The sequence below is a fragment of the Mastomys coucha genome, unplaced genomic scaffold (genome assembly GCF_008632895.1).
Source record: "Mastomys coucha isolate ucsf_1 unplaced genomic scaffold, UCSF_Mcou_1 pScaffold4, whole genome shotgun sequence".
Lineage (NCBI taxonomy): Eukaryota > Metazoa > Chordata > Mammalia > Rodentia > Muridae > Mastomys > Mastomys coucha.
In genome coordinates this window covers 12,106,228-12,131,374 of record NW_022196910.1, presented here as the reverse complement: position 1 = coordinate 12,131,374, position 25,147 = coordinate 12,106,228, and the positions used below count along the sequence as shown (strand labels likewise).

Genomic DNA, 25,147 nt, shown 5'->3' with positions numbered 1-25,147 from the left:
AAAGATAGCAAGCACCATTTTAAAGCTCGTGTCACCTCCTGAGTGTCACTGAGTCTCTGATATTTGTTCACTCTGTCATATAACAGGCACACTATACAACCCAATTAGCATCTCTCCCCTCGCTCCAATATAAGCTCAGAGAACCTCTCTCCTCTCAGGCTGAGCAGGGCAGGGATGGGGAGGGCCCTGTGGCCAGCCTCAGTTGTATTTGTTAAACACCAGCTGGGTGGCAGCTCACTGCTCCTCTATCTCCTGGTCCTTCTCTGTCACCCTTGCTTGGTGAGGGCAGCTCATCCTAACACACACACACACACACACACACACACACACACACGCACACACACACGCACACACACACTACTAATGAGTGTAATGCTAGCGCCTTCTGCATAGCATTCTCACCTGCCTTCTACAGAGCACCTCCGCCCCACAGGTTCGATGGCCAAGAACTCCCCAGGGAACGCCAAGCTCTCTGGGTAGTAGCCGCTCTCCTCCCTGGAGACAGGATCCACACTGTCAACTTATGCACGCGGCGGAGCTCCGCTTTGACCATGCACCCTGGCATTTAGTCCACGGCCAGTGAGACTTCTAGAAAAAGACTCAGCCATTGATCTCTCACTTGGAACCCACGGGGCTTTGAGGAGATAGTATTCATCCCCTTCGGCCGCCAAAGCTTTTCATCCACCGCCAGAGAAGGAAAGCTGTGCCTGGGGGCTGACTGGAGGAGGGCTTCTGGGCACAAGATAGTGGTGTGCGAGAGGCTGTTCCCTAGACACAAGCCGGATTGGAACTTAGCAGTAGTTTGAGCAAGAAGGAGCAATTACACACAGAGGCCCGGCAGGGCCTGGGGAGAGCAACGCGGGGAGAAACGTCGTTACCCCCATTTCACAGATGAGGAAGCTGAGGCTCAAAAAGATGAAGGAATCTGCAGAGCTGGGATTCGAACTCTTCTGCCCAGCACTCTGCGCTACCCCTTCCGCGCTTCTTGTGACCTTAACTCGGCACGTGCTGGTCCCTTGCCCCCTCCCAACATTGTCCCACTCGGTGCGGCTCGGGGGCTACCCGGAGGCCCGAAGTGGGCAGGCCCGGGGTCGCGGGCAAGAAGCGCACCCGGCTCGGCGGGAGGGACCCGGGCGATCCGCCCCTGCGCCGCTGGCGCTGCCTCTGTCCATGGTCAAAGCAGCGGGGTAATCCGCCTTTCTCTTCCGCCCGCCGAGCCCATTCATATTCTAATCACAGAGCGGCCGGCCCGCGAGCGGCCACTTTCCCGGGGCCACGGGAGCCCCCCCTCCACCCCCACTTTCCACTTGCGGTCCACAGGCCCTGGCCCCCTCCCCCTCCCGCACTTTCAACTGCGCCGGGGAGGGGTCCCTGGGAAAGCCGCGTCCCCAGCTCGGACGCCGGGGCTTCTCACCAATTCCGCTGCTGGCTGTGGGGGACCGAGAGGGTGGCGGAGGGGAGGGAGCGGGGGGACATGGGAAGAGGGAGGGGCCCGGACGCAGACAGACTGACACACAGGGTTATGGGAAGAGGCGCGGGGGTGGGGGTGAGGGTCCCAGAGATCCAGGGGGGCGCAGAACTAGGGAGAGACAAAGAGACTCGCAGCCTAGGGAGAAATGGAGAGCGAGCCACGCAGACCGGGAGAGACCCGTAGAACGAGAGACAGGGGTACAAAAGTTCTGGAGGACGCAAGCCAGCCCCTCACCCCCTTGCAGCCAAGCGTCTTTCTTGTCCCTCAGACTGGCGATGGGAAACTAAGGCTTCAGCTTCCCCTTCCTCAACCTCTACTCCCACGCACGTCCGCGGATCTGCGTGGAAGAAACTCAAGACATACTCCCTCTGCATTGCACCCGGGCCCCTACTCAAAATCTAACTCAAGGCGAAAACGGGACGTGTCTCGAGGGGAGAGAAAAAAGGAGTCGGGCCCACTCGTGGCCGCACAGGAGACTTCTAGGGCCCGGGTACCACTGCACCCCCCTTCATGGCTGCACCGCGCGGGGCCGGGGCGCGGGAGGACTGGAGAGGGGGGCAGATCTAAGCCAATTTTGATTTCGCCTATAATGAGTGCCGGGCTAAGGCTGGAGAAGGCCTCTGGAACTTTAAATAAGAAAAACGTTGCTAATGCTATAATAGAAGGGGGAAGTCGGAGGGCTGGGATTGCGTCGCTCTGAGCCCCCCTTTTCGGAGGCGGCTTTTCTTATTCAAAACAGGCCCACAATGGGCTTCACAGTGCGCCTCGCCACGGCCCCATCTGACGAGCGGCCATTCATCAGGCCCGCTGGCCTATCAATGACATTGCTCCCATCGGGGCTCCTATAAAATGATGTTTTTTCCCATGAAACATCCGCAAACATTTTGACGGGTTTGGTTTTGCCCGACTGGATTACTGAGTGTCCCCTCGCTCGCTTGCTCGCTCCCTCCGCTCTAGCTTGCTTCCTTCCCTCGCTTCTTCGCCTCTTTTCTTTCCTCTGGTTCTTTCTTTTCCCCTTTTATCCTTTTGCCCTCTCACCCACCGTCTCCCCCCCCTCTCGCTGTCCCTTCCTTCCTTACTCCTTCCCTCCCTTCCTCCCTGGGCATCTTTAGCACAGGGGATCCCCAAATATCAGGACTTTTGGGGGGCGTCTGTGCTGTCCATGGGAAGAGCATGCATTGTGGGTTACTGGAGGAACCCGACATGGATTCCACAGGTTAGTCCTGGTGGGACTTGGTGGGAAGACATTGGGGGGGAAGGAGAAGGGACGGGGGGGGCACTTCAGAAAGAGTTGCAAAAAGTTCAGGCGGGACAACCTGACAGTGGGATCCCAGGAGAGGAGAGCGTGCAGAAGTTTTCGGTCCAGCGCTAAGTGTGTAAGTGGATGCATGGAAGTGTGTGAGTGTAAATGCGTGTGTGCGCGTGCGCGCACGCTGAGGAGAGTGCTTTCACTTGGACATAAAGTTGCATAAAGATGCTCGCTGGCTCGCGGCGAGCTCGAGGTGTTTATGCTACTTGCAGGAGCTTTGCGAGCCAGTGGTCCCCGCTCTGGCCCCGCGGCGGCCCTGGCTTTGGGCAGGGTAGTGGTATACTTAGTTAGGATCTGGGGCGAGGGCCCGGAACGCTCCTAAGTTGGGGGGGGGGGGGGGTGGTGGTGGTGGAGGGCGACCGCGTACCGCGTCTCACCGCGCACTGGAGGCTCTGGCTTCTGGAATCTCGCTGCAGGGAGGGAGTGGCGGTGGCGAACCCGGTGGTCCTGGGGCATTGGTAGCTTTGGGCTGTGGGAGATGGGCGCCCAGAATTGTAGCCTCCCGGCTAGCCACTCCGCACGGAGGCTGTAACCTTGCAAAGGGTTGTGGGGAGCAGAATGCAGAACATCAGAAGAGGCCTGACACTGACTCTTGTGAACTGGCCTGCAGTTTGAGGGCTGTGTGGTGGACTAGGGTCCCCACGGTTCACAACATAAACGGGAAGACATGGAATCTCCTACAACGAAAATACTCAGCGTCTTCTCCAGTCGACCCGTTCATCAACTTCTACGCCTAGTATCTTTGGGGACCCGCCGCACTTCAAATTGTGTAACTTTTCCTATGTCCTTTCCATGTAGATATTCTTCTCAAAAAAAATTTTTTTTTTACTTCCTTCGTTAGGCCCAGTCTTTCCACCAGGCCACTCCAATCCCTGCTGGGACACAGTTTTTGGAGTTTTAAGGGGCCCTAGGAGGACAGCCTGGGCATAGGCAGCAGCTTGACTCAAACCTGAGAGAATGTGAGGGCATTGCAGCTGAGCAACAAGTGCGTGCTGGCCTCAGCTGCGCCCTGACACAATTTAACTTACTTGGAAATAACACCACAGACAGCTCTACCCTCACTCCACCCACCCCTTAGGCAGGTCGTAAAAAGATTAAGCTGTCTAGATATCTTCCCAGGTACCGTGAGGAAGGATCTAGGCCTCTCTTGGCCTACATTGCAGACCTGGTGGAGGAGGCCGCCGGCCCAGGAGTATCTGCGGCATTCCAGGGTACTTTTTCTTTTCTTTTTTCTTTTTTTTTTTCCTGTCTCTGGTACAGTCAAGCCTCAGGCTTTCCTGGGTGTCTGTAAACCTCCTGAGCGTAGCGAAAGCCTGAGCTTCTAATGTCCTGCTTAGCTAGCGGCGAGCACCTGCGGAGGCTCAAAGCGGTCTTCTCTGGAGAGCGGCACCCGGCTCAGGCCCCGTTGGAGTCTTCTCCACACGCTAGCAATCCTGGTTCTGGAGAGGCAAGAGCCTTTGCTTCAATATTCTTTTAACTCAAGGAAAACTTCCTAAGATCCGCGGCTCTAAAAAGTGAATGGATTTAACCAGATTAAATCCATTTGTACAGAATTAGTGGTCGAGTTTCAAGGGGTCTGTACACGGTGTCTGGGAGCCTTCCTCATACCCCAACGCTGGCATACCCTAGATGAGATATTAGTCGATCCCTCCACAGGACTTGAGTCCTTTGGGTGTTTGGTGAGGAAAGCCTTAGAATTGTGGGCACTTTCTCTTTTTAATCGTGGTTTATCGGGTGGTTGTGTGAGCACGGGCCACTTCCATCCCAACTGCGAACATCCCAAATGGGTTATGAAACCCCAGTGCTCCCTGGCTCCTCTCTCATACCTAAGATATATATCTCTAGATCACACTCTTGAACTCAAAATCAAAAGTTTTGGTTAATGGCATCAATTGAGAAGTCACTCCAGGCGCACCAGGTGACATTTCACATGCAAAACTCCGGACAAGTAAAGTGCCTAGGTCCGATCCAGGAGCCTCCCTTACAGAGAATTAATCCAATTAGTCTTTCTTCTGAGTTTCTCTTGTTATGTAAAAGCTTCATTCCCCCTCCCCGAGCCTGCAGAGCCCAGCGCTCCACTGGGCAGTTCGATTCTATTCCCTTGGTGTAAGGTTGCGCTCGAGTAGAAACGCGAAATCAGTGATTTCATTCTTAACCGGCTCAAACGACAGGCTCACAGCAGTTGCTGGAGCGAAGTCCGAAGCATCCATGTTCAGAGGGACTGGCAAGTCGAAGCAACAGTCTCTGTCTCTTAAAAGAAAAAAAAAAAAAAAAAAAAATCCCCGCAAAGTGCCTCGGGCATGGGAGAACGGTTTTGCTGGGGCCGGTGCTCTAGTGGCCTGCTTTGGGCCCACTTCAGCGTGACCTGCGGAAACTCGCCCCTTTGTTCCGCGCATCGAGCTGGTAATATATTCCTTGAGTTTTTCCAAAATACACTACAAGTGTGGGGCCAAGACAATGGCCCCGTCGGGGGAGGCCCAGGAGCCGGCGCGCGCCTCCTAGGTCCTCGGCTCTCTGGATTCTCAACACTACAAAGTAAAGCCCCTCGAACATTGGATTCTGGCGGCTTCGCCAAGCTCTGCCGGGCTGCAAAGGCAGCGGGCGCGCTCAGGATCCATCGACGTGCGGGTCCTCCGGGACTGAGTTTAACAGTCAGCGACAACACGCAAGACCCACCCCGCCCCAAAGTGGGTGCTCAGACCCGTTTGGCTCTCACTCTCTAAGAGGGCCGCTGGCGGTGGCTGCTTGTTTGTGTCCACCCGATTATAATTCTGTCTTCTCTACTCAGAGCAGCGCTGTCCAGGCGCTCCCTAATCGATTTCGAGAATGAGCAAGGATAAGTGGACAGAATTTTTGACTACCAGGAGGATGTGTAAAGTTTGGCTGAGACAGCTTGATCCGACTATGCGTCAGAGGGCCGTTTCTTGTTAAACGGGACAGCTTCTTAGAGGGGTGCATTGTGGCTCTCCAATTGGAAGTTTCTAATTCTATCTCAGTTTTCACCCCCACCCCCGGTCCCATCTCCAGAGCTCCCAGCTGGGGCATCAAAGATTCTCCAGTCGGATCTGAATTGGGGGGGGGGGGGCACTGGTAAGTGGACACGCTACTCTGCAGGCAGGGTGAGCTGGCATTAGGTCCAGCCTAGTCTCATGGGCCCTAAGGTGAGACATCCTGTAGCCTTAGGTTTCTTCTGCCCACAGGGTAGAGAGCACCCAGAGGGGACAGGCCTGCGACCTCCTGTCTCTTCCCCAAGGCGAAGGTAGGTATAAGAAACCGCCGGAGAGCGAGAGTCTGTGGATTAGAGCAGGGAGCAGGGAGAGATCACAGAGCCTTGATCATACGCTGAACTAGCTTCACTCTCCACAGACGTTCCTGATTGATTGATTGTGCGTGTGTGTGTCTGTGTGTGTGTGTGTGTGTGTGTGTGTGTGGCCAGAGAGGTGGACCCTTGCCACCTGCTAACATCTGAGCTTGGGAGCAGGGTCAAGTGAGTTTCTCGTGGTCCCCGGGTTCCAGAGACCCGCGATGGCAGTTTTGGGCCACGCGGCCCCAGTACACAGGCCTGACTCCACCAAGCTGCGGGCTCGCGATTTCACCGGCGGGCCCCGGATAGCGCACTTTTCCTAGTGCGGTACCCAGACACCCGAAAAAGTTAGCACCGGCTGCTCCGCGACTCAGGCTTGAGATCTGAACAGCCGCCGCCCCCACCCCACCCCCTATCCTCAGCGCGTCGCCATGGAGACTGCTGGAAGTTGGTGGTGGAAAACAGACCCGGCGCAAAGCAAAATATTATGAGTGCAGTTGGGGTGACTTCAAGCGGGGGGGAGCGGGGGACCCGAGGGCATGAGCGGGAGCCAGAGGCGGACAACAAAGGGCCGAGAGCAAGGAGGGAGAGGAGTTTGTTTGGGGCCTCCCCAGCGCTGTGTGAGTGCTGGACCGTCCTGCTTCCCAGAGCGGCCAAGATCTCTAATTTCTCTCCCGCAGCTACACCTTTTCTCAGCCGGCTTGTGCACCCTTGCTCCCACCCCGCCTCTCCGCGTTCTGGGTTCTCTTCCAGGGTCCCTCCTGGTCCTGAGCGAGGCGCCAGCTGGACAGTATGTCTGCCTCCCCAAGAGCCACAGGCTAGCCAGCATGAAAGGTTCTGGCTTTTCTTCCCCACGACCCGTGAGTCGCCCAGAAGGAATTTTCTCATCCCTCTCCTCAAATGGGATCTGAAAAAGTGGCGGGTTAGGTGCCTGACCAACATCTCGCTGGTGGAGAGGGTATCCTGTCTGACAGCCTCCTTGTGGCCAAAGCGCTTGTGTTATGATTCTGGCTCAACCACTTGTAACTCAACTGTAAGTCAATCAAGCCCTTCCCAGACTATGTGCCGCTGCTTGGGAAAAGGCGAGCAGGCAGGTTAGACTGATTTTCCAACAAGTTAGACTGAGCCTCTTCGGGTTTGGCTTTACTATGGGGTCCATGAAGCAATGTTTAGACTGTTTTGTTAGCAATGTCTGAACTATGTTACACAGTGACTGTCTCCCCAACCACTAATATTCTAAGACACATAGGGGTCACTTGGGAATTTAATAGTCGAGAGCCTTGAATAACTCGTTTTTAAAAGATCCTTAATTTCCTTTCTCAATGTCAGTCTAAGGTGCATTCTTACCCTCCCCCCCCCATACCCTGCCTCCTAAAAAAGGTTTACAAAAGGTTACTAGATTTTATGGGAGCAGTACTCAATAGAGGCGTCTAGATGTTGAAGGCAGTACCAGAGGCCCTGGCATGCTGTTGAGGAACACATAACAAGTCAGTGTCCCAAAATGCACCATCAAAGATCAACCACCTTATAATTTCCTGTCTTACATTTCACAATCCCATGACCCTTTGGGAAAAAGAGCCCCTCCCATTTGTTTGAGACTGTTGATGCATCCATAAGTATGGGGTAGATATTTTAAAAAGTCTGTATTTGAGTGTGACACACATCTGTAATTCAGGCACTCTGGAAGCACAGTCAAGAGGATGGTTGTGAGTTTGAGGCAGCCTGGCCTAAATAGCAAATACTAAACCACCCAGGGATGTATACAAGAACTGTCTCAAAAAAAAAGAAACGAAATGGCTGTGTTCTAGCTGATACTGTCCTGCATCCCTGTGCCCAGTGTCTGATGACACGCACAGCATGTGACACCTGCCAGGTTCCTTTGTCTGCAGGGTAGCTTCAGGAACATAAGTCCTCACAAGTTCTGAAGGGGGGAGGCACGGAAGCGTGGCAGTTCTTTTCTGTTCCCACTGTTGGATGGCCACGGATAAGCTAATGTATCTGCCAGGCTGTTACTGACAAAGCTGAGATCCAAGGGATGACATCACAAACCAGAATTCTGGGAAGGCTGAGCTTCAGTTCCCCAGGCCCCCAACTACTGCCCACCCTACATGTTCTACCGGTCTCTTGGGACGCTCTTCAGCTGCCCCTCTAGGGGTCCCGAAACACTTCAGGACGGAAAAGGTGGGAGAGCTCCCTGCTGCTGCTCACACCCTTCCCCCTCTCCTCGGAGACCTGCAGTTTGGTGAGGGTTTCTGTGGATTATTGGGAGGTATAACGTAAAAGTAAAGGAATCCTTTGGGGTTTTATTCATCTCACTTAGTGGGGTGTCAGACCTTGGGGACATCAAAGCCACAGACCCAGCTGTCAAGGCATTGAGACTGGCAAGCCCTAAAGGCACTGTAAGAGTCCCCATAGAACTCAGAGGCAAGGATGATATATCAGATGGCAGTGGTGTCAACCCCATAACAGGTGTGCCACCATTAGCCATTAAAACCTTACTCTGCATAGTCCCCCTGTGGAATGAGGCAGGGTTTGAGCTGGCCTGAGGCGAAGTTACTGCTGTTGGTAGCTGTAACAGGAAAGTCAGACAGGAACGCTCCTCTCTCTCTGCTAACCCGCCATCTATAGTTTTACACCAGAACGACAGGATAGGATCTGGCCTTTAGGTGGATCTGACGCCCTTTTGGTGGGAGAAAAGTGAGTATATGAGCATGGAGAATTACGGACTGCTTTGTAGAATTAGCGTTCTGCATGGAAGAGGAGTTTAGATAATAGCAATGGCTGTATGATGGTGGTTGAACATTGACTTCAAACATAAGACAATCTTGCATTCACTCATTAATTCACTCAAGAAAATTAATTCACTTCTATACCTTTCCTAAAAAAGCCACTTTGTCGGTTGTGCTGTGATATCCTTGCCTTCCTCAGTCTCTAAAGGAGGTGGAAAAAAAAAAATACCATGTAGAGGCAAGGGCTGCTGTGGGGAGTTCAGGTCCTCCGAGAGAGATCTGGGGGTGGTTAGAGAGGTGCTCTGGACACCTTGCTGAGGGCCCCCCAGACTTTTCTGGTTCTGGTTCTGGGAACTGAGCACCCTGCACCCCTGTTCCCCGCATCTCAGTTTTCCTCTATGGTCTCCTCCAGCTTGAAGACAGCGCTTGTTTAAAGACTAAATCACTTTATTCTTGGCCTCCTGGAGGCAGTAAGTCTAGTCTTTCTCTCAAAGTGCTAAAAGATTGTGTTCTTTTGCCCTTCCTGCAGTATTTGTGTGTGTGTGTGTGTGTGTGTGTGTGTGTGTGTGTGTGTGTGTAGGTGTATGTACCCATGCAAGGGAGGCCTGAGGAGGGCCTCAGGTGTTCTGGAGACAGTATCTCTCACTGAGTCTCTATCTAGGCTACCATCTCACAAACTCTGCCCCCTTCCTCCTGTCTCCACCTCATAGAGCAACTGGGTAATAAGCTCATGGTGGCCACAGCTGCCTTTTTTTTTTTTTTTTTTTAGTATAGAATAGAGTTTATTAAGGGCATGGGGAGAGGAGTTAAGAGGGTAGTAGGGGCAGAGAAAGGCAGAGAGAGAGGATGAGGGAGAGAGAGAGAGCACATGAGAGAGGGGAGGAAGGGAATAGGGAGAGAAGGGGAAAGGGAAGCAGGGAAAGGGCAAGAGAGCATGAGAGGGCTACAGCTCTCTTTTTACATAAACTTTGGGGATTTGAACTCAGGTCCTTGTACTTACATAGTAAGCACTCTTACCATCCGAGCCATCTCCCCATCTCTACACATAGAGAGATCATTAAAAGCAGAAAAGAATGAAATGCTTTCACCTGGATTTGGCCCAAATGTAGGCAACTGGAACACATTAGCCTGTGCTAGTAAATCCGGTATTTGTATCATGTGTGTGCCTGGTGCCTGTGTGGCCAGACGCTTTATGTCAGACCCCTGAAACTGGACTTACAGGCAGTTGTGAGCCACTGTGTGGGTACAGGGAATTGAACCTGGGTCCTCTGTGAGAGCAGCCAGTGCTCTTAACTGGTGAGCCATTTCTGCAGACACAGAGCATGAATTCTTTAAGCTGTGTACCTATGATTACTTAACCCTCAATAAAACCCAAAAGTGTAATCTGCCTGTGAATACAAACAATAATTATTGAGCAGAGAATCTAGGGACATTGGTTTGTGTTGTGCTTGTTTTAATTTAAAGAGACAAAGATGTAGTGTTTTCGGTCCTGTCTTCTAACCACCCAGTTGTGCTAATGGTTGGCATTGTTTAGATGTAGCCAGAGACTGCTGAATACAGCAGATAGGTACTTTTAATATGAGTAGAGAATTACCACTTCATAAGCCCTGAGACCATCACATGGGAAGAATGCACGTCAGTCCATGCAAGTGGCTGGATCTTTGAGCTGACTTTGGACAAGGTCATTCAAATGGGGAACAATTAGTAACTACTAATTACATCTCCAAGCCAGGGTCTCATTTTGAGGCACAAATGCATCTTGTTGAGAACATTATGTCAATGAATTTGTTTCGAGTCTTGTGGATGTGTCTGTAAAATCATTGTGTGCTGCATCAGGAAGAGGAAGTGTTTCTTTGGATGTTATATTTATAGAATTTATAATTTTAAAAGTTATCATGAGTGCCTTTTTTTGAGTTCCATATTATCAGGACGATTAGTCTAAACATGGGGTGTTCATGCTGTTGTGATCATAAAAAGAGAAAGAGCTATAAGAATATGTTCTGGCGAGGTGTGGGGCAAGAGGGTGCCTCCGGGGGGCCATGCCGAGGGAGGCAGCCCTTCCCCCTGAGGGACCAGACACACACCACGCCAGTATGGTATAGAATAGAGTTTATTTCGGGCATGGGGAGGGGAGTTAAGAGGATAGCAGAGGCAGAGAAAGGCAGAGAGAAGGAGAGAGTAGAGAAGTAGGGGCCGGCCATGACCACGAGGAAAGAGGGGGAAGAGGGAGCAAAGGGGGAAGAGGCAAGGGAGGGAAGCAGCAGTAAGAGAGAGAGGAGAGGGCAAGCAGCCCCTCTTATAGGGCCAGGCCTACCTGGCCGTTGCCAGGTAACCATGGGGAGGAGCATACCTGGCTGCTGCTGGGTATCTGTGGGGGTGGAGTTTCTACAGAATGCTAACACATACACTCAGCCTATCCATAGCTAATGTGCTGAATCTAAATGTTCCTTTTGGAGTATTTAGGATTCCATATTATCTCCAGAGTTGGACACATGTTATGAATTCAAACTTAACTAATGATGGAATTGAGTGATTAAACATTTCCCCAGGATTACATCATAGTGCCCAGTTCTGCAGGCAATAGTCTAAGGCAGTAGTAGGTCCTCAATGTGATTCCTTTTTGGGTCAAATGACCCTTTGACAGGGGTCACCTAAGACCATCAGAAAACACAGATATTTACTATACAATTTATAACAGTAGCAAAATCACAGTCATAAAGTAGTAATAAAATAATTTTATGGTTGGGGTTACTATCACGAGGAGATGTATTAGAGGGTTACAACATTAGGAAGGCTAAAACCAACTGATCTAGGCTGAAAGAAAAATTACTGTCTACATAAAGTTCTTTGTTTCACAAAAAACAAATTAGATCATTTTATGTTGTCTTTAGGTGCTGAGTAAGTATTTGGGGTAAAATTTCTGTTTCTGAGAGGTTTGTCTCCTTACTTGTTGGCTCCTGTCAAATACAAAATACAAGAAACTTTCTCCATGAGGCATGATTTGGCATCATAGAACATACATCTGGCTAGGAATGGTCAGGGAGTTTGTAAGGAAGGACTGCGGAGGGCTTGGGGCCCTTAGTTAAAACATCAAACCCTGGAGAATTGCAAGGATGATTCTAGAGGGCCCAGCGGCTGCTGGGTGAGAGGTCTTCATGCTCCTGAACTTTTACTTTCAGCACCTAGGGCAGAGTTTGTGAAGGTGCTTGTTGTTTGGGTAGGGGGCATTTCTACAAATGCCAGGCATTTAGATTAAAGAAGAAGAAAAGAAGAGAAGGAGGAGGAAGAGAAAGAGGAGGAGAAAAAGAAAGAAGGGAGGGAGGAAGGGAGGAAGGGAGGAAGGAAGGAAGGGAGGAAGGAAGGAAGGAAGGAAAGCTTTCCTCTAATCAAGGTTCCATTTGAAAGTCTGAAAACTTGGCTGTGAATGAAGAATGGTTGTTCTTCATCATTGGGCTCACCAAGTCCCAGGCTGCAGGGCTTTCTCACCCCTGGATGCCCCACAGCACCGGTGAGGGATGCTGTGCATGAGGAGAGCTCCAGCTCTGTGCACCCAGGAAGCCCAGACAGCATGCGCTACATACACTTGCAGGGAAAAGCTTAGACTAGGCAGGGCCCTTGATTTAAAGCATCCTGTGGGGTCTGGGATCTACTCAACGTTCCTGGCATTGAGATTCCTAAAAAGAATGGATAGCTCTGTGTGAGGAGGGATGTAGGGAAGGAAGAAGGAAGAAGAAAAAAAAAACAGAGGGGACGGAAGAAGGGAGGGAGGGTGAGAGGCAAGAGGCAACTAAATTGAAGCCATTTTGGCAATTGATTGCAAGGTGACTAGTCATTTTCAAAATGGTCAGTTTCCTCTTATTCAGATGAACCTCTTTTTCAAATTGAATGATGCGTCAAAAAATTTTCCCAACACTATGCTAAGTACTTATGATGCATGGTACCTCACTAAGGGATCATGTGGAACTCATGGCATTATGTATTCCCATTTCACAGATGTGGAAGCTGAGAATCAGAGGATCTAGGTAGCACACTTAGTCCTAACCACCACTATCCAGACAGTATCTGAACATGGCTTCCCTGATTCCAAAGCCGGGCTGTATCCTTTATACACAGAAGGAAGACACTGATGTGCACATCCTTGTTCACATACCTCAATACAGAGTCTTTGGAAATCAAGTCTTCCCAAGTCCCGGTGGGGGAAAGTAGCTCAAGCTGCAGTTCTCTGGGGTATACTGTCAGGGATGCTGTGACCTGGTGCTGGCAGCAAGCAGCTGGCTGAGGATGCTCACACGTGGTCCTTCCTGCAGGGACAACTTTGTATACAGTCTACCTTGCCTCTCAGAGCATTCTGGGAGCATCTGAGTTTAAGTCGGCACTTACCGTTGGGCCAGTAGCTGTCTGTCTGCCCGTCGCTTTGGTGAATTTGACATCCTACATACACCATTCAGAGCGTCACCCTTCTTCATGTTAAACTAGCTTCCATGTGGAAGAGGTTCAGCATAAAACCTTGCCATTAAAATACATGTTAAGTGTTCAATCACGGAACAAGCATTAGCTTTGCATGACTTAGAGTGGTGACACCTGGTTTCATGGACAGAGGTCGGGTGGGGCTGCTAACGTACCCATTTCCCAGGAAATTGTCAGAAAACCTAAAGGAGCACACAAAGGACCCTCGTAGGACTTGGCACGCTGTAATAATGAATAAACAGTCATCCACCTTTTCCTGGTAGTCTTGTGGTGGTCTCTAAGACACTCTCTCACCCCGCCCTCCAGGGCTGTACAGAAGCAAACAGAAGTTTTAGAATCTATTTGTGTTGTTGTTGTTGTTTTGTTTTGTTTTCCTACTGTGGTGAGTCTTTCATGATGCTACCTCGTGATTCTATGACCTAGCATAAGCTGCCATTCCCATTTGACACTGGGCAAAACTGAGGTTCAAAGGGCTTCATTTACATGCATTGACTTCCATGGCAAGTCAGTCCCCAGATGGTGGGATGTCAATGCTTTTGTTTTTGAAAGATTTGTTTAGTGTGTGAATGTGTGTGTGTGTGTGAGTGTGTATATGTGTATGTGAGAGTATGTATATGTGTGTGTGAGTGTGTGTGTGTGTGTGAGAGAGAGAGAGAGAGAGAAAGAGAGAGAGAGAGAGAGAGAGAGAAAGAGAGAGAGAGAGAGAGAGAGAGAGAGAGAGAGAGAGAGAGAGAGAGAGAGAGACTGTATGAATTTATGTTTACCACTCACATGCAAGATCTTGTAGAGACCAGGAGTGGGGTTGAATATCTTGGAACTGGAATCACAGGCCATTGTAACCTGACCATGTGTGCGCTGGGAACTGGACTCTGGTTTTTTGGGGTATCAGGATACCTGCATACCAGTTAAAACACCGGTCAGCAGGGAGAGGGGCTGCTGGTTTCCCAGCAACAGAGTCCCATGGTCCTAGTTCTGTCCCCTGGTCCTTCAGCCACACACTGGTGTGAAAAGAAGTTAGTTGCCTTGCGGGCGTTGACTTGAAGCATCATCTCTTGATCTGCATGCTTTCCCCAGGGCTCATCGGTACCTGTGCTGAGCACAGGAAGGGTACCTGCCACGGGGTCTGGCACACAGTCAGAGCCAACAGGCATTTACTTGACACAGACAGCTGCCCTCCATACCTCAAGGTCATTCTGAGAAGCTTGACTTGAGTCCTCATGGAATCAAATTCCAGATACATAAACAGTAGATGAACCCCTAGTTTTCTGAGCACCTACTATGTGCCATGCAGGCTGCTGAGGCTAATTAATTTCTTCCTTTCCCTTCCCGGTCTTCTTGTGGGTTGGCTATCCTGTTCATGCATTAGCAGGTGAGCAGGGCACGGACAATTCTTAAGGAGCTCAGAAGATTTTCTTCAAGCCCTCACAACCTCAGGGCAAGTGGTTTCCACAGGAGGGAGATTGAGGCCCAGGAAATTCAGTAATTTACCTGTAGTCACAGAGTTTACCTCATCAACTGTAAGGGAAGGGTTAGAATTGGTGTTTTCCCAGTTTTGAAGGCCGTGTTCTTTTCAGAATAGCGAGTGATCTAGTATCAAGGCCCCAACAGGGAAAATGACACAGAAGACCAAAGGGTTACTTCAGCTGGGCACACCATGACGATCACGATGATAGAGAAGCACTTTCTATGCCTGCTTTACCTAATTCTCCCTCACCCACACTCCAGAAGGCTTTTGGTATATGATGCCCATTTTGCAGATGAAGAAACTAAGTTTCAAGGATGTTGTCTGGTGGCTTACCCAGGGTCACAGAGTGAGAAAGTCTGACTTGAACTTAGGAGTTTGTTTTCATGGTCTTAACTGATACATTGTCACTATACCCGGCTGGTTTTGTGTGACAACTTGACACAAGCTAGAGTCATCAGAGAGGAAGGAGTCTGGGCTGAGGAAATGCCTCCATGAGATCCAGCTGTAAGACATTTTCTCAATTAGTGATCAATGGGGGAGGGCCTGGTCCATTGTGGGTGGTGCCATGCCTGGGCTGGTGGTACTGGGTTCTATAAGAAAGTAGGCTGAGCAAGCCAGAGGGAGCAAGCCAGTAAGCAGTACTCCTCCATGGCCTCCGCATCAGCTCCTGCCTCCAGGTTCCAGCCCTGCTTGAGTTCCTGTCCTGACTTCCTCCAATGATGGATTGTGATTTGGAAATATGAGCCAAATAAGCCCTTTCCTCCCCAACTTGCTTTTTGGTCACGGTGTTTTGATACAGCAATATGAACACAAACACACATACACACAGGGGTGGGGGAGTAGGGTAGAGACAGAGACAGAGTCAAAGAGACAGAAAGAGAAAGAAAGGAAATGGGGAAGAGAGGGAGGAAGGAAGCAAGGAGCGGGGAGGGGGGAAGAGGAAGGTAGACAGGAAATAAGCAAGGAAGGAGTTGCTGTCTGAAATACTGGGAATTGTTACAGCGATTCCATTATTTTGTTCTAGAACTTGTATAGAGCCAGCACTGGGCAAAGCTCTTGCTCTGCATTTGTTCTTTTAACCCACATGCTATAGGCAGACCAGTGTTTTCCACGAGGGGACTCCAAGGTAAGTTCATTTGCCTCCAATCCTTCAACCAGGCAGGAAGCAGGAAGCCTAGAGTTCCTTTGTAGCCACCAACTTTTAGTCTTCTCAGGGAGAGAGGTGTCTTCAGAAATGGCACCATAGAAAGAAGAGGGTTAGGCACTCATGATAAGCATGAACTTTGAATGGACACTGGGTACCAGTGACCAGGGATGGAGCTGAGGAATAGAGCTACAGGAGAGAGAATGCTCCATGCTGGAATATTCCAAGGAAGGAGAAATGACAGCTTCCCTGGAGACACAAATCCCATCTGTGGACACACGGATGGAGCCTGGGCAATAGAAAGATAACAGACAGGTAGTTTCTAGAAAGGATGGTACTGTGGGCAAGTAGGGTTCTCTTTCTAGCATAAAAAAAAAATGGCTTCAGTCAGATGGTGGTGGCACATGCTTTAAAACTCAGATCTTGGGAGACAGAGGCAGGCAGATCTCTGTGAGTTTGAGGCCAGCCTGGTCTATAGAGTGAGTTCCATCCAAGACAGCCAGGGCTACACAGAGAAACCTGGTCTCACAAAACAAAACAAAACAAAACAACAAAAACACGACATCTACAGTAGATGAGCAGATAGATAGGAAGGAACCATTTTGTACAGGAGAAGGATCTGTTTGCTGGTAGACTGTCTCAGAAGTTATGTCTGCTTGAAATCTGCTCGGGGCCTACAGCCTGGGCTTTGAGGGCAATGAGTATCACTTAAGAGGGCTAGAGAAGACGTCTAGATGTATTTGAAAAGAAAAACTATGCAGAGAATGCCAAGGATCTGATAATTCTGGTTTTCTGTGAGTTTTAACAATGTTGTGATAACAGACATGGAAAACTTTGAAATCTGCTGGTGTTGGGCAGTGTAGATATGTCTCTCAGAGAAGAGGAGGGGAGTAAAAGCTGGATCTGTGGTGATTCAGCCCTCACATGAGGGAAGATCTGCTCTGACACTGAATTTATCCCTCAGAGGAGGCAGAGTTGAGCATCTTGCACTGCTCTGGTCTCTAGGCATCCCTGTGAGTTGGTAACTGAATAAAAACCACTTGTGCATCCAGGGAAAGGAAGAGGTTTCGTTATTAATTCTTGTACTGAATTGATGAATCTCTCTGCAATTTCGAGAATCTTTCTGGAAATTTCCTGAAATGGAAGCAAACACAATGCATGGCTGCTATTTGGTTAGCAAGAGCCAGGCTCAGGTCAGGCCCAGGGGCATACAGGGGCATACTGGTTACATGACTATAGGAAGGTCAATGATGGAATGGCAATGTTGATAAAGAGTTACCCCAGAGTCCACATCATGGTAGACTGTTCTGTGTTCTATTTGGAGTCCCTTGCATCTAGTAGGGAGTATAAAGTAGTGGCAGATAGGGACCTCAGTCCCAGACCTCAAACAGGCATTTTAAAAAACAGATTTAAAAAAAAAAAAAAGACGAAAAAAAACCAAGGTTTTTTTTCTTGTCTTACCTGGCCCTTCCTTCCTTTCTCACCACATCTGTCCTAGTGCAGCTGCCCTGTGGACTTCTTATGGCAGAGGGTAGCAAAGAATAATCTAGCATGGAATTGTCTACTTAAAGCATTCTGAGGGCTTTCTATTTTCAGTTTCATTTGGGAGGGGTAGGTAAACGATTGCACACTTGTTGAGAGTAAACTGTAGATGTTATCCTGTCTTGACATCAAAAGGTTGGACATGCCTGATTGACTAGCGTAGCTGGCTTCCTGCACTAGGTCCATGAAGTCTCAGTTTGCCTTAAAACTTCTCACTACTGAAAGTGCCCAGAGTAGATAGTACCTGTCACAGAAACTCTACTCCATGGTCCCTCTTTCTGCAAGTCTCCCTTCTAAGGTGGTGCTCAGGCAGTACCAGAGATGCCCACAGGTGCTTTGCCGGTCTCCCACTCTATTCAAAAGCACTGAAAGTTCCCCAACCAGCTACTGAGCAAGACTCCTTAGCCAGCGCCACTTCCAGAGCCAGGCTTGGATGTCCCTGTGCAGGCCCCATAGCATCTTAGAGTACCTGACAGGGCAGGCACTGTACCTATGTGCAGAATGGGTGCCCAGAGGAACATGAGCAGTGGCTGCCAAGAGGCCTATAATTTATCTATGTCTGTCTGTCTGTCTGTCTGTCTGTCTGTCTGTCTATCTATCTATCTATCTATCTATCTATCTATCTATCTATCTATGTTCTGGTTTTTCGAGACAGGGTTTCTCTGTATAGCCCTGGGTATCCTCACTCTGTAGACCAGGCTGGCCTCGAACTCAGAAATCCACCTGCCTCTGCCTCTGCCTCTGCCTCTGCCTCTGCCTCTGCCTTTGCCTACCAAGTGCTGGGATTAAAGGCATGCACCACCATTGCCTGGCCCTATAAAATTTTTAAACTACATTTTATTTAGTGTGTGTGTGAGCACACAGGCACATGTGTGTTTGGACACATGTCAAGTTCAGACGTATCGAGGTCAGAGGACAATTTTTTCTTTGTCTTCTCTTATTGAAAATAGATTCTTTTCTCATATAATATATCCTAATTACAGTTTCCTCTCCCTCTATTCCTCCTAGTTCCTCCCCACCTACCCTCCTATCCAGATCCACTCCCTTTCTGTCTCTCATTAGAAAAAGAACAGGCTCTGAGAGATAATAATAAAATATAATAAGCAAAACCAAAAACTATTGCATTGAAGTCAGACCATACAAACCCACAGAAAGAAAAGCCCAAGAGAAGATGCAAGCATCAGAGACCCACTCGATGCCACACTCAGGAACCCCACAAAAGCACTAACCTGGAAGCCATACTATATACGCAGAGGACCTAGTGCAGACAGACCCGTGCAGACCCTCAGCTTGCTGCTTCAGTCTGTGAGTTCATATGAACTTGCTCATGATGACTTAGAGGGCCTCTAATCTTGGTGTCCTCCATCCCCTCTGGCTCTTACACTTTTTCTGCTTCCTCTTCAGTGGGGTTTCCTGATCTCCAAGGGAAGGGATTTGGTGGAGACATCCCATTTAGGGTCTGAGTGTTCCAAGGTCTCTCACTCTCTGCATAATGTCTGGATGTGGGTCTCTATATTTCTTACCAACTGCTGCAGGAGGGAGCTTTTCTGATGATGGTTGAGCACGGCACTACTGACCTACGATTATAGCAGAACATAATTTTATTATTATTATTATTTTTAAGACCAGTAGTATTTGGCTTTACCCTAGGTCCCCGGGCTATCTAGTCTTTGGTTGTCGGTCACCCGCGCAGTGCTGGGTATGAGTTGCGTTTCATGGCATGGGCCTTAAGTAAGATCAGATCTTGGTTGGTTACTCCCACCGGTTTGTGTCTCCACTGCACTAGTGTATCTTGCAGGACAGATTGTAGATCATAGATTTTATGGCTTGGTCAGTGTTTACATTTCTCTTTTGGTAGTGTGCAAAGTACCATCCCGTATCAGAGATGGTACTCATCAAAGTATCAAAGTGTAGGGGTGACGGCTCTATGCAGGCACCAGTTTGATTTCTCCGTGTTCAATGAGTTGTACAAGTGTTGTCTTCAGCAATGGAGCTTTGCTATCTACTTAGGGAAAGTAACCTATTTGCTAGCCAACAGCCTTGATTATTTAGGGGTTCACATGGAACCCCTTTAGCCAACAACTCAATTAGGTGTAACCCAATCCCAGTACTGGAAGCTTTGGTGACAAGAATTGACTCTGCCTCCTCTAATTTTTGGTGATTTCATTTGGATCACTTTTATATGCCCATATATTTTAGGAGGTTTCTACTACTACATTAGGTTTTCAAACTATCCTTCAAATGCTCCTTAACTTTTAACTTTATCTCCCTGGATTCCCTCCCTTAACCTTCTCTCTTCCCCCTACTTAATTCCCCCATTTCAGCCCCACCAATACATTCGTAATTATCTATTCTATTTCCATTTCTTACTGTGATCTATCTGTCCCTTCTAGTCCCTTCCTTACTCCGTACCTAACCTCTGTGATTCTATAACCGTCACTTGGTCGTCACTGACTTCAGAGCTAATATCCACATAATAAGCAAATACATACCATATTTGTCTTTCTGAATCTATGATACCTTACTCAAGATGATTTTTTTCCTAATCTCATCCATGTGCCTGCACATTATATAATGTTATTTTATGTAACAGCTGAGTAACATTCCACAGTGTAAGTGTGCCACATTTTCTTTATCCATTCTTCTATGGAGGGACATCTAGGTTGTTTCTCATTTCTGGCTATTACAAATAGAGCAGCAAAGAACATGGTTGAGCAGCTGTCTCTGTTGTAGTATGAAGCATCCTTTGGGTATATGCCCAAGAGTGATATAGCTGCTTCTTGAGGTAGATGGCTTCCCAAATTCTTGAGGAACTGCCAACCTGATTTCCACAGTGGCTGTACACATTTGCATTTCCATCAGCAATGGATGAGTGTTCTCCTTACAAGAGTTAGTTTCCTCTGCCATGTGAGTCTTGGGGATTAGACAGGGGTCCTCTGTCCTTACCTTTCTCCATGGCCCAACCTGTCAATTTCTTGAGTATGTTATTCCTCTGCCTGCTTTGAGGACTTTGCACATTTTGTTTCTTCTGCCAGAGACCTGCCCTTTCTTTACTCTTTGCCGTGTTCACACCTGTCAACTCCTTATCTGTCACTTTAATATCACTTCCTCTAAGTTTCCCGACTTCCATAATAAGCCAGATTTTTTTCTTCCCCCGTGGCACATTTTATTGTGTGACTATACACAACTGAGTTAAAAACTCCAACCTTCCGCGAAGATATTGTTTTTACTCCATGGCGGGTGCCAGGTACATGATACTTTACAAAGAGCTGTCAGGCAAATAGTGGATGGATGAATGTAAGTTCCTTCCTAGGCTCTTCTTTGTGGAACCCCTGTGTGGTTCAAGTCATCCATAGAAAGCCACAGAGAGCACTTAGATGGCTCCTTAGAACATTGGGATAAATGTGAAGTTCTACCTTGGGCCACTCAGTCCAGCTCCTTCTTCCTTGCTTCTTTAATGGCTTCCCAGGTCCTCCTCATTCTCCAAGCCCTTTCCTGCCTTGGGCCTTTAGCCTCCAATACCCTCTTCTCAGACCAACAGTTAGCATCCCTGCCACTAAACAGGACCCCAGTCCCCCATCATCCCATCCTGTGCCTCTTACTCACCACTCTTACAGCTCTGAAGTCCTCTCATTTGTCTGATTGGGTCTATCTCCACTGCAGGACACAGGTCCTCTGAGCCAGGGCCTTCTTGGTCTTGTTCATCACTAGATCTTCAGCCTAGCGCAGAATAGGCACCCCATCCACATTTGGTGAACATGGGAAGAAATGAAGGCAGACAAGGGGTGGGGCTGTCTTTGTGGTTCAGCCCCTTCCTGGATGGAACCCAGGGGCCCCTGGGCTAGGGCCTGTGGGGTTGCCATGGTAACCACTGACTGACCTGAGGAGCCCTTTGGAGAGGCCACAGCTGTTGTCTCCTAGGGTCCAGATTCTGTGTGTCTCCACCAGTGTGAAGTCAGGAAAGAGAGAAGAGGGACTGGGAGAGAATGATCCAGAGCAGAGCATGGCCTGGTGCTGGAGGTTACAGACAGAAGAGGCCATGGCAACACCATTCCACTGGTAATGACCTGGGCTCTGGGGAAGGGACCTCAACACAAGTCCTCCCTGGCAGCCATCTGTGGGGCACATCGACCCTTTTCTGTAGTGTTTTTACAGTTGTGGGTTCCTAAAATAAGTCCCCGCACAGTGTCCTGAAAGACCGCTTAGACAGAGAGCACGAATAATACTTTCTATTAAAAACCTGGTGACACCTTCCATCAGGCAGCCTTTTCTCAGGTGTTGCATGAGACATTCCTGTTGGCCCCAGAGCACTGTGCTTCCTATGATATTCCCTAGGAAGCCTAGCTGCTCCCGAGCCGCCTGTAAGGTTCCCAGGCAGGGGAGCCAGGCCTTTGCAAGCTTCTTCCAAGGCACTGTCACATCCCTGGCCTACCAACTCTTCGGGCCACAGGTTGGCAAACTCTTCACCTTTTCCTGGAACCCACCTGGCCTTTCTCTACTCCATTCCCTCATCTCTGACTACAGCCTTAGCGCCTAAAATACCACACTTTCCTTTTTTATCTGATCAGTGGTGAATCCTTGAAGGATCAGCCAAACTCAGCCAGGCCGAGATGGATCTGTCTTCCTTCCCCGGGGCCACAGCTTCTCTGTGGATGCCTTGCTTCCTTGCCATGGGCTCCGGATCAGGATGCCAGCTTTGGAGTTAGACCCAACTCAGCTCAGCCACCAGCTGTCTGAGTTACTTTACCTGGATTTGTCCTGTCTTAGTTTCTTTCTAGCAAGCCAGAGCTAGTGGACTCTCTGCCTGGATTTCTCTGAGGAGCAGAGAGGAGGTGTGTGATGTAAGGTAACTGGCATGTGGTGAACACTCAGTCACTCCTACAGTTTGTAACCCCCAACTCCCCTTGAATAGAATCTAACTTCATCTTTCCAGAGAGCTCCTGGGTTCCAGGAGATGGTGCCTTTCCAGTTTCCTATGGCCAATGAGGTCAAATGGGTCAAACATGTTGCCATTGCTATTTTAGGGCATCTTTGGAAAGCCCTGGTAGGCAGGGATTCAGGAACCTGAGATCCACTCCCAATACCACATAGCTATGAGTGGTGGTGCCAGTACTTGAACTCGTGTCCTGACTGTAAATCCCATAGTCTACCAAGACCACGTCTGCCTTCCCTCCCACCTTGTCCTGACCATAACACCCTCATGATGCCATGTCAGGCATCTGTGCCTTAAGTGGAAACTGATGCTGCCTCCTTCTGATTCTTCAAAGGGCTTTTTCCCTCCCTGACTTTATGTTTGCCTAAATTCATCATCTTCAGAGGCCTTTCTGATGGAGGCTCTCCCTGTCTGTGATTCCAGTAACTGGTGTTTTGTTTTGTTTTGTTTTTGTTTTTGTTTTGTTTCATTTTCATGAGTCATCTCTGCCAGCTGGTTTCCTAACTATTTGTAGGTCTTGGGGACAAGATATTGAATGAAACAAACATTTTAAGGGGGAGGAAAATCTTGAAAACAAATATGTAGGCCTTGAGCCCCTAGGCCCCAGGGTTCTGGATGAATAATCTCTGTTAGAATTATAAAAAAGGCACATGGCAGTAATTGTAAAATGAACACATAGAGAGCACACTTTCAGGAACCCAAGAGCATGATCCCAAGCTTTCATGAGGCTTTGGCTTTTAAGATTCATTTTAATCAGCCCCTCTACTCCCAGTATATCAATATGTTTGTGAAGCAGAATTCTAAGCTTGAGGTACCTAGGCCATGCTGTCTCCTGGATGTGGCAACTTCCTATTTCTTCCACTGCCTCCTAGGAAATCAGTCCTCTATATGGTTCTACTCAATCTCATCCTATGAAATGGAGAAAAGTTATGGAAATCAGGGCTTCTTAGTCTTTGAACCAAAGTGAAGAGGCATGAAGGTCTGCCTGTAAGTAAAGCTGGGTAAGCTCCTGAGAAGTAAGACCCATGGGCAGGCAGAGTCTCATCCTGCTTCCGGCTGTGAGCCCAGCTGTGTGGTGTGGCCCAGGAGGCTGAACTCACAGTCATCCTCATATCCTTTGCAACATTTGCCACAAGCTTGGCTCTCACTACAGGAAGTCATCAAGTGTGAGTGGCGAGCTCCTCTTTCTGTACTGGAAGAATGCCAGTGTGGCCGCGCTGGTCACAGCTGGCCTTGTTTTGTAACTTTCACTTCAAGTTCCCATAGCTATAAATAGAACTATCAAGTCATGGCGAGAACACTGCTCTGAGGTTTAATTTGGACCAGTGTAAAACAATGCATTCTTGGGAGACACTTGCCACACGGTGGGAGTTTCCTATTGTTGGGTTAGCGGGGAGCTGGTGGGAGAACATATCCCATACAGTTTATTTAGTGTGTGCAACATCTCTGGGGCCAGGCATAGCAGACAGCTGGGTTCAAGATGGAAAATAGAAGCTGCGAATGGTGGTACATTCCTGGAATCCAGCATATAGGAGGCAGAAGGATTGAAATGGAGAGGCCAGCCTGGGCTACATCATGAGATATTGTCCAAAACAAACAAACAAACAAAAAGAAGTGGGGACGAGGCTGGCGAGGTCAGCAGTTAAGAGCGCTTGCAGAGAACCTAGGTTTGGTTCCCAACACCAGAGTGGTGGTCCACTTTCATGGGATCTGACCTCAGAGGGCACCACGCACATGTACACATGTTCAGGCAAAGAGGTCATTCACGCCAAATAAATCTAAAGATTTTTTTAAAGAATAGAAATTATAGGCTCCTACCCTCATGAGTTCAGGAGATAACATCTGCCTTGACTTTAGATAGTCACAGAGGACAGAAGCTAGTCTCATATATGTTTTTCATAGCATTTCTCTAGTACAGCTTTTTACATCAAAAAGCACACACACACACATACACACACACAAAAGCACAACATTTTGCTTTTTCTAAGTTGAGAAAAAAACCTTTGATGTGCCATGCTTTTCATAGCCTTGATGATGAAAATTAGAGAATCCTGCAGCTGTGTGGACAGGTTTGCAGCTGTGTGGGCAGGTCTGTAGCTGTGTGGGCAGGTCTGCAGCTGTGTGGACAGGTCTGTGGCTGTGTGGACAGGTCTGAGGCTGTGTGGACAGGTCTGAGGCTGTGTGGGCAGGTCTGCAGCTGTGTGAACAGGTCTGCAGCTGTGTGGACAGGTCTGCAGCTGTGTGGACAGGTCTACAGCTGTGTGGACAGGTCTGCAGCTGTGTGGACAGGTCTGCTTATGAGCCACGCATTCTTTGACATCTCATAGCAGTAATGTAGAATGCATCGAAGTGAGGCTGGGCACTGTATGCTTGATTCTAATGGAGAGTCCAAAGAAAGAACCAAATGAACTCCACTCCTGGGGTGTTTGAGCTGCCAGCTGAAGAGCCTACCGCACGTGACAAAGACTGACAAAGAAGTAGGCAAGAGAATTTAGCAAAAATTATAATGTGTAGGTAGAGTTTTAGTGAAAGTTCTGACACAAATCAGGTTTTGCTTGAGGTCACAGCACTGACGCTGTGTCTGAGTGCAGGGTGGGAGGCAGGAGGAGGCTCAGCTCACACTGGGAGAACTGAGGTTATGACCTTGCAGTACTGGTCCTGACCTCTACCAGCTGAGTGGCTTTGACCGATCATCTACTCTCTCTAAGTTTTAGCTTTCTTATCTCAGTGTATTTCTGCATCCTCTCCCAGCCCCCTTCCCTTCTCTCTTGAGGTGGAGTGTG

At 48.9% G+C, this 25,147-nt stretch overlaps 1 protein-coding gene across 4 annotated transcripts in view; it reads left to right on the top strand.

Annotated features, from left to right (window-relative positions):
* Nucleotides 1-2,236: 2,236 nt before the first annotated feature.
* Nucleotides 2,237-25,147, top strand: part of Rfx4 (regulatory factor X4) — a 158,114-nt gene continuing 135,203 nt past the window's right edge. Inside the window, exon 1 of one of the 4 annotated variants that reach the window (XM_031349020.1) lies at nucleotides 2,237-2,687. In XM_031349020.1, coding sequence (XP_031204880.1) covers nucleotides 2,645-2,687 — 43 coding nt within the window. In that variant the 5' untranslated portion in view covers nucleotides 2,237-2,644. Of the gene's footprint in view, nucleotides 2,688-8,016; nucleotides 8,327-21,360; nucleotides 21,491-25,147 lie in introns of those variants that run through there. The other 3 variants (XM_031349018.1, XM_031349023.1, XM_031349019.1) reach the window with 3 other exon arrangements.